The sequence below is a fragment of the Mytilus edulis genome, chromosome 7 (assembly GCF_963676685.1).
Source record: "Mytilus edulis chromosome 7, xbMytEdul2.2, whole genome shotgun sequence".
Classification (NCBI taxonomy): domain Eukaryota; kingdom Metazoa; phylum Mollusca; class Bivalvia; order Mytilida; family Mytilidae; genus Mytilus; species Mytilus edulis.
Window position 1 is genome coordinate 59,470,581 of NC_092350.1, and position 10,039 is coordinate 59,480,619.

The 10,039-nt window shown below is 32.6% G+C and overlaps 1 protein-coding gene across 1 annotated transcript; it reads left to right on the plus strand.

The window, feature by feature from the left end:
• Nucleotides 1–869: 869 nt before the first annotated feature.
• LOC139481919 (perlucin-like protein) lies at nucleotides 870–9,327 on the plus strand. The gene is made up of 4 exons (XM_071265466.1): nucleotides 870–1,203; nucleotides 1,857–1,942; nucleotides 3,433–3,529; nucleotides 9,113–9,327. The coding sequence occupies exons 1-4, from the start codon at nucleotides 876–878 to the stop codon at nucleotides 9,325–9,327; spliced, it is 726 nt and encodes a 241-aa protein (XP_071121567.1). The 5' UTR covers nucleotides 870–875.
• Nucleotides 9,328–10,039: the final 712 nt, after the last annotated feature.

The following is a 10,039-nucleotide window of genomic DNA, read 5'->3' on the forward strand; positions in this document are numbered from 1 at the left end:
GTGGCCAAAATATTTGCAATCCAAAGCTTATATAAAAGATGAAGAGCTATAATCCAAAAGGTCCAAAAAGTATAGCCAAATCCGTGAAAGGAATCAGAGCTTTGCATGAGGGAGATACATTCCTTAATTTATAATAATTTCTAATATTTTGTAACAGCAAATTCTAATAACACAATAAATCCATATAACGTGGATGATGTCGCTGTGGTTTTTCTGTAAACTATAAAAAAAACTGAAAACAAGTGTTATTTGGTGGTTTGGTTAGAAATAAAACAAAAAGAAATACCGTGTTTTGTTCTATAAACACATGTACATGTATGGCAGTTGTTTGTCGTTCGAATCGATGCTTAATAAATTATCAAGTCCTATTTCGTCAGCTTTAACATGTTTTATTGATTTCCCCCTTTTTTTGAATTTACATTTGTGACCAATACTAATGTTGATATTTTTTTTATCGAGGAAATCGATAAACATTTCGATATTAACTATCTCTTTTTTCAATACGATACATGATATATTTTTATTGGTCCTCTCCACGGTAGGGCATATGTTAGCTTCTTCTATTATATGATTTTTGTTAGAAATCAAATTGATTGATGTACACTGGACTTGTATTTTCAAATATCGTTTTAGATATGACTATTTGGAAAGCATATACCATGTATACTCTAAAGATCTTGGGTATCCATTTAATTTTAATAGAATCGAACGAGTCAATGATATACATTAAAACATTCCAACAACTTGTAATAAGAAATTATTAATTATTCAAACTTCCGATCAATATTAAACTAATTTGATTGGATCTTTTGACCTTTGCTGCATATTTAAATGTTGTTAAGCATTCAATTTCAACACTTCGACTACGTTTTAAAATGAAGATGCAAGGTTTCTTGTTAATGATTTCTATGATTATTTTATCTACACCACTAACTTACTGTGCCATGAGTACTGAAACTGTAAACAAGAAAACAAGTACTTTCACAGTCAAAAGTGGAGAAAACATAATGTCGTCGTGTAACACAACAGATGTCTATTCAAAATCCGAATCAGCGTGCGGAGCGAGGTGTGTATTACATGATGCATGTTGTGTGGCCAGTTTTTCTAAAGAATCTTCAATATGTCGTCTCGACATAACTGAAAACTGTTGTGTAGCCACCAACACTGCCATCGGTTGGAGCGTTATGACAAGAAACCAGCACAGTAAGTTCAATGAAGTTTTAATAACTATAACTGATAATTCATATAATAAACCTCATCAATCAGTTCCCTCTTGTCTCTGTCTGTTTCTTAAAATTGTTTAACATGACAATTTATTAGTCAACATTGTATGTATATTTCATGATATGCTCCTTACGTCGTAACTACAATTTCCTTCCAATAAGACTATATACCGGATTTGTTATAACATAAGGAACACGACGAGTGCCACATGTGGAACATATTCTGCTTACCCTTCTGAAGCACCTGAGATCACCCCTAGTTTTTAAATGGGGTTCGTGTGGCATATTCTTTCGTTTTCTATGTTGTGTGTACTATTGTTTGTATGTTTGTCTTTTCATTTTTAGCCATGTCGTTGTCGGTTTTTTTTTTTTAACAATTTATGAGTTTGACTATCCCTTTGGTATCTTTCGTCCCTCTTTCATATATTTCATATCTTTAATACTTAGTTAATCAGCAATACGTATTCTTATGTGAATTAACGTCTGGTATATTTACAATGTAACAAGTGACTGTTGAGTTGACTTATAATTGCAAAATATTCAATTGTCTAAATAACACAAATTTATAATACACAACATTAACCCTACAATTTTTCAAGATCAATGTTAAATCTGATGTTTCTTTGTTTAAAGTTCCAACGACATGTGCAGGATGTATCAGCTTTGGCAATTCCATGTATTCTATAATTGGAGATTTGACAGAATGGGAGAAAGCGAAAGTAAGTAAAAATAGTGTAGACTTAGAGCATTGACGAGATACACGAAGGTCGTAACACTCTTTGCATATGTTTTTGAAGTGAAAAAAAGTAATTTATGTATATGTTCTGATCATTTATTGATTTTAATTGAGTTATTGATAAATAGACATATATAAAATCATCTTAACAATGCTACAAAACAATGGGCAACTTTATCATAAAATATCTTACTAACAGGCGTATTTCTTCGCTTTATGAAGACCCTTCATAGTAGAATATACCATAAGCTTGTTCTTCTCCTTGATAAAGAATTGGGATTCACATATACATGATATATAAATAAAAAGATGTGGTATGAGTGCAACGCTTCATCAAAGTCTCAATTTGTAAAAGTAAACCAATATAAGCCAAAGAACGACCCTTAACACGAAGCTATAAAGGGTCTCAAACATGACAAGTGTGAAATTATTGGAGGGGGCTCGCGGGTTTAAATCAACTTTGTTTTTCTAATATAGGATTTTCCTATGTTTTTCTATGATTAAACTTTATCTTATACCTAATGGAAATATAAAATAAAAATATGGGGTCACCGTTCATTTAAGCTCACAATCTGCCTCCTAAAGAAGCATATATATTGGAAATGTCCTTTTTTTCTGTTGAACTTATAGGAGAAATATTTGTAAGATCGAAATAAAAAAAAAACTAAATTACAGAAATCGCAAAAATTTTACAATTATTTAGTTTATGTACAGCTTGCTTGAACACGATAATAGAAATATAGGTTACCGATGGTTTAAAAAAGATATTCCAATTTAAACGTCAAAATATGACATGTTTGCACCAACGGGAGATAATTTGGAGCTTTTTCTATGATATGAACATTTTAAAAATCATCTGTGGCCAAACCAAATCGATTTTCCTTGGTGATTTTTGTACCATATTATAAAGTAATAACTAATTGTGTAATAAATACAAATTAAAATGAAAAAAACAAATGTTTAATTTTTTGCTGATCTTTTTTTATACCCACGAGCCTCCTTAAACAGGAAAACCAACGGTCTTCCCTTTATAAAGATCGAGAAACGAGAAGCATGTATGAACGACATCATCAATCAACATCCAGTGAACTCCAAGCTCCTGTGCAGCATGTTTAAAAAACGTTTTAATAGCCGCCAACCTTCACCCTACCCTGAAACAATATATTAGCCCATAGAAAGATACATTTTTGAAAAGCTTAACTCAATCAAAAATATTTAAACAATAAAAAAACACTGAGCGATATTTACATAAATGAACACAGCGTGAAAATCCAGCACCCAAATTGTACTTCTTTAAACATAGCTTGATATAACATACGGAATGTTTTATTTACTCCTAAATATTTCATGTTGTGTTGTTGAAATCTTTAATTGTAAATATGAATACATTTACATGTGAACTACTATAGTTTTTTTAAACATTTAAAAAAATGCCATATTTAAAATAGCTTTTTCTCTAATAACATGATAAAGGTAAACTGTAAATGTATCGGAGGTAAGCTTGTGGAAATGGAAACATCAGAAGAGAATGAGTTTATTAAGAATGAAGTGACGACACTGAATACTGGAGGTAATTTTTTTTATATTTAAGTACACATACAGAAAAGTATACGGTTGACTTCAATAAAATAGCACACTGACCCAAAAAGAACTTAAACGTAAAGACCCAATATTCATGTATAAACAATCTCTATACAAAACAAGTTTAAAGCTTCAAGATTAACATTGTACCTTTTATCGTTTTCATCAACCTATTAACCATATAGAAGAAGAGGAAAATGTTTTCATACTGACTATTAAATTCCAGTCTCAGATTCACTGTTCGAAATAAAAGATAAGACGACATTGTTCTGTTCTGAAAGGAATAAAATGACATATTACCAGTGTTATATTATAGTTCGTTTCTGTGTGTATTACATTATAACGTTGTGTCGTTTGTTTTCTCTTATTTTTTAGTGTAAATTCACATTGCGATAAGACGTGTCACGGTACTTGTCTTTCCCAAATTCATGTATTTGGTTTTGATGTTATATATATTATTCTCGTGGGATTTTGTCTATGTGTGTTACATTTTAGTGTTATGTCGTTGTTCTCCTCTTATATTTAATGCGTTTTCCTCGGTTTTAGTTTGTTATCCCGATTTTGTTTTTTGTCCATGGATTTATGAGTTTTGAACAGCGGTATACTACTGTTGCCTTATTTTGCAGTACAATTACTTGTGATGCCGCGTCCAAGTAACGACTAAATAATACCAAACTAGAGATTAATCAAAATAGATTTGCGGTTTACATCAGCTGGACAGCAACAGCAAACATAATCAAAGCACCAATCGGCATACACTCATTCAAAATCTTTTCGCTTACCGATCCTAATATGCAAATTGAAGAAAGACTATAACCACTGATTTTCTGAAATGGAAAAGGCAGTAACAAATTATAAAACAAAACACTAATTCCATGATGGGAATTGGAGAGCCAAGTGCACGACCACGATAATAACTTGTATAACAAAGTACCATTTCTTTCAAAATGATATTAACAAAAATAGTGGATATCTAAGCGTGGCAGCATATATACGATACAATGGACATCAGTACGGTCTTTAATACCAATTAGGGTTGTTAACGGGTTAAGCATCGGAAGGACCGAATACCGAACACCAAAAAATGCTAACCGGTTAACCGGACGTTTTTTTTCAATTTTAGTAGATTTGAAAAAAATGTGCATTGAAATAATTAATAATTTTTTTTTATTTAGAAATTATTTGACAGATCAATTATCCAGTATATTGATTGCTATGGGTAATTCATAAAACATAACATTAATTAGAACTTACGCAACTTGTCTGTCAGCTCGGGGCTAAAACTTAAGTAAACCTAATTAGTATACAAGTCTTTTTAAACTGTAATTTGAAATCAGTTATTCTATATAGAATGTAAAATAATAGATCATTTTATTTTAAGTCGGGTTACATGAAAATTACAAACATAAGATCTGTAAAGACTTTTGCCGACACATTCCAATTTTTCACGATCTCCTTCACAATTTTGTTTTTTTATTTGATATTACGCATAAACCTACATCTGAATGACATTGTGCAAACTCCATATCGTTCAAGCTAGGCTTTGTCATATTATAAACGAAATGCCAACTAAATAAATTGAGAAATGCAAAACAACGAGAATATAATTAATGTCCTATACTTGATGGTTAGAGTTTTCAGAGATTTTCAATTCGACGAGATCAAGATTATTTTTTTTTCAATCTGAAGTTATTACAAACGCCATTATAGTAGTTACGAAGTATTGGATTATAAAAAAAACCAACCTTCTTAAGGAAACATCACAGACAAGCCTTATAATGCCAAAGGACAAACTTTAATTCATCGTAATATAAAATATATTTGAAGGATGCAACAAATAAGGCCGTCACACATCATCTTAAACTACCGGTTAACCAGTTTATCGGTCGAACGATTATTCCAGTAACCGGTTAGGCAAAACTGTATGAGGTATAATATTGTTTATAAGCAAATACGTTATTAGATTTACCTAATATTTATATCCAATAGACACTATACAGCTTAGTATAACATTTATACATATATTATACAAATTATTAAAAGGATGAAGCGGATTATGACACAAAGACCTATTCAACAAACAAATCCACTAGAATAATTAGGTCTTTCCACGTTTCCGTAGAAAGACCTATTTGTTTTTTTTCTGATTATTATAAGTTCCTTCAACCTTTCAGTGGAAAGACATTGCTTTTGTTCTGGTTATTAGGTCTTTCTTCTTTTCCGTAATTTTAATCTGACAATTTGTTTCTTCACCAAATTCCTTCGCTGTTTTGTTGTTTCGCAATATGTCGCTCATATATTTGGAATATGATAATGAACAGTTTATTCGCTGTTGAAACTGACACCGCGTAAAAAAACTTTTCCGTGTAGGAGGTATCTCCCCGAACACTGTTTTCCTATTATCGCTAAAACTTTCCAACCGTATAAAATTGCGACAAATATTATTGACCAAATTGTTCGTAATATCCTCAGGAATGTTCTAATTAATTTTGACGGAAGCTATCCGGAGACTCAATATGAGAGTTATTTCCCCTTATGCATTTGATACAAATGATATGCACATGAACTCATAAACCGTAAGGCGCATCAATCTATAGTTTGTTTATTTGAGGTCCTTGGGTACCCAACTTAAAAAATAATGGGATAAAAATGTTTGTCGCGACACGATTAATTTGGAGATTTTGTGTCGTAATGTTATACGTCATTTTTGGGGGTTCCGTGCCACAGAAATGGAAAAATGAACAAATTAGCTAATAATAGCTCAAAACTTTAAATCTATCATGATGCGTACTTTTAATTTATCCTTGTTAATCATTCAAGGCCCACAACCACACCTCTCGACCCCCTCCCTTTTTTTTTTTTGATTTTCCATTTCTGTTCTATTAAAAAAAATACCAATCCTTCTTTTTTATGATCAAACATTTTTCTTGAAAACAAATCTATTCCTGCAAAAAAAAATCTGCTTCAAATCATAATTTCTGAAAATTAATCGATAAACGTTTTGTTAAATTACTATTTAACCCGCATTATTTTTTGTGTGCAGGCAATGAATGAGTCGACCAGTGGTCAGTGATTGGAAAATAGTTTACCTGTATAATAAATCGAGAAAATATATGTTCCGTTAGCAGTATAAAGTACGTGCTGTCTGCTTGACGTTCCAATCTCAGTGAATCTGGATAGAGAAATTAAAATCAATGAAGTAGAAATCCTTCCAAAGGTCGTAAATAGTAGTAAAATCCGAGAATCAAATTTCTAGACATGCTTTTGAAAAGAAATCTGTGTTCCCATATATAAGTGTACTAAAAAAGCATACAGGATCCGACATCAATGACCTGTAAATGAAAGACAACTAAATCCGTTTGCACATTATTTATACTTATAGGTGCGTTCAGGACGAAGTCTCTCTCTGCAAAGGAATTAATCTTTCTGTGTATACTGATCAGCTTCATGAAGTCACAATCACACCAACCATTCGGTGCAGCGCCTGCTACATCATTTAATATAGGGGTTTTCCACTTTTCGGAAGGAATTAAAATTTGAACAAAAGATCCATGCAGGTCAGGTCCGATTTCCTTTAAATACAAGTTTGAATACAATGCACACACAATTATATTAATAAGTAAATAAGACACAAATTCCGGAAAGCCCTATAAAAAAAAGAACATTTATAAAGGAAGATGCAAGTCTATTTTTGGAGGCCTGTTTGAATCCTTGCAGGTTCCACTATGAATATAACTAAAATGCTGCACAGATCCGTGTTTGTATGCTCCTAGAGCCTAGGTCTCGAGTGTTTGAACACGGGCACTAGGCTCTCAATGCCTTTTTCACGTGTTCCTAGGGGCTAGGTCTCAAGTGTTTCAACACAGACACTGGGCTCTTAATGCCTTTTTCACGTGTTCATAGAGGCTAGGTCTCAAATGTTTAAACACGGCTACAAGGCTCTCAATGCAATTTCACGAGATCCTAGAAGGTAAGTCTCGAGTGTTTGAACACGGGCACTAGGCTCTCAATGGCTTTTTAACGTGTTCTTGTATCTAGGTCTCAAGTATTTAAACACGGGCACTATGCTTTCAATGCCCTTTTTACGTGGTCCTAGAGGCTAATTCTGGAGTGTCAAAACACGGGCACTAGACTATCATTGCCTTTTTCACGAGCTCCTTGAGGCTAAGTCCCAAGTGTTTAAACACGTGCACTAGGCAATGCCCTTTTCATGTGAACATAGAGGCTAAGTCTCGAGTGTTTAAACACGGCCACTATGCTTTCAATGCCCTTTTTACGTGGTCCTAGAGGCTAATTCTGGAGTGTCAAAACACGGGCACTAGACTATCATTGCCTTTTTCACGAGCTCCTTGAGGCTAAGTCCCAAGTGTTTAAACACGTGCACTAGGCAATGCCCTTTTCATGTGATCATAGAGGCTAAGTCTCGAGTGTTTAAACACGGCCACTAGGCTCTCAATATCGTTTTCACGTGTTCCTAGGGGTTAGGTCTCAAGTGTTTAAACACGGGCACTAGGCTCTCATTATCTTTTTCACGTGTTCCTAGGGGTTATGTCTCAAGTGTTTAAACACGGGCACTAGGCTCTCATTATCTTTTTCACGTGTTCCTAGGGGCTAGATCGCAAGTGATTAAAGACTTTTTTACACAAGTTTTATTGGCCAATAACGTGTGTAGCCAAGAGCAAAATTGTGTTATTACGTTTTATTCAATTTTGTAATTTGAAAACACACTTTTAGTTTTGAATATTCCTCGGAGTTTGTTATTTTTTTTTTATATTAGTCGCTGTTTCATAAATATGAGTATAGTTAAAGGAATATGCGTTGTACGTCAATATTTCTCAAGTACTACAATATATATATATATGCATGGGTAATATTCTAGAGTTCACATAGCTAAGATCTCAATCTATAAACTGTATTAATACAAGTATTCAATTAATTGTATTCAATAATTTAAACTTCATATATCAATATAACCTGCATAATAATAGTCTTTTATTACTATTTGACATATTTCCCTTTTCTTTTTAAAGTTTTTAATCAAATATATTTCAAACAATAAAAGAATTTGTTAAGAAAAATCAACGCTCATACATGTATACAAATGATATATTCTGTGTTTAACTCAGATAAAATTGCACACTGATTCATTCTATTTAATTTCTATTTTCAAAGCTGCAACGAAATGATTTGGAATCCAGTTTGTCTCATTCATGTCTGTTCTTGTTGTTGTCCAGATAACATAAGATGTTTCAAGGCCTATTTTTGGCCTAGCTAGGATTAACCTATGAAGGTCCTTTCGAACATTTGGATTGCCTTGCATAAGATACACAGGCAAAAATGGTCTCCACAAAATATTTGAAAGTGAAAACAATCAACCAGCTGATGCTAATCAAAAATTGCAAATGCATTCAACAGCGAACTGATACGATATGCACAAGACCTCACCCCACAAAAATATTTTGTAATGATGAGCAGTATTGTAGCCTATTGTAGAATAAATAGTTCCGTTTTTCCAAAACTCATTACGCATATATTATAAGGACCAAAATACAAATATTTCATTTTTTTTCAGTCCAAGGATACTGGATCGGTGGTTATAATTTCAACAATGATAATGACTTGGAATGGATCAGTAAACCTTACCAAGTAATGTCATATAGTGACATGTACCGAAGTCAACCCGACAATCCAATGACCGAGCTATGCATGATGATTTGGAGGAGTTTTAATTTTCGCTGGGATGATCATTCTTGTAACAGCCAGCTTTCATATATATGCGAATTTTAGAACCATTGGCGCTATATGATACATGTACAAATATCAATATATAATGTTTTATATTTTGTATTTTTGTCATGTTTGCATTTGTTTTTTGTTGATGTCCTTTGTCTATAATTCAATGATGACTGTTGTACCCCTATTTTGACATTTATACCTATCATGACTGTTTGTTTTGTCCACACATCGTTGTCAATATAATAGAATTGTATGCGACTGTCATACAAGTGAGAGGTTAGATAGTTATTAAACCAATGTTAATCCACTATGTTATGCAAAAGAAAATGCCCGTACCAAGTCAGGAATATAACAGTAGTTATCTATTTGTTTGATGCATATGAGCTTTCGATTTTGCCTTTGATATGGGACTTCTGTTTCGAATTTTCTTCGGAACTTTTTTTTTTACTTTTTTTTTTACTTGTTAACTGTTTGATAATCACATTTCGTAATTATTTTTCAGGTGATCGGTATATACATTTTGATTCTTAAAATACATAACTGTTACAAAAATGGTCTAATGAGATGAGGTCTATACCAGAATCCACGTGCAATTAATCATAAGATGCCGATTTCAAAGCAGTTATATAGTTCGTTAAATATTGATAAAATTTTCTTATAATTCAAAATTATTGTACAAATTGCCCATGACAACTAATCATGCATTAATTCTAAGTTGTCAAACGTAATTTGAGTGCATTCAAAATGCTTAAAGGCCGGTAGC

Coding starts and splice junctions, on each gene's coding strand:
- LOC139481919 (XM_071265466.1), top strand. CDS start 876: ATGAAGATGCAAGGTTTCTTGTTAATGATTTCTATGATTATTTTATCT. Junction 1,204..1,856: donor TATGACAAGAAACCAGCACA/GTAAGTTCAATG, acceptor CTTTGTTTAAAG/TTCCAACGACATGTGCAGGA. Junction 1,943..3,432: donor CAGAATGGGAGAAAGCGAAA/GTAAGTAAAAAT, acceptor AACATGATAAAG/GTAAACTGTAAATGTATCGG.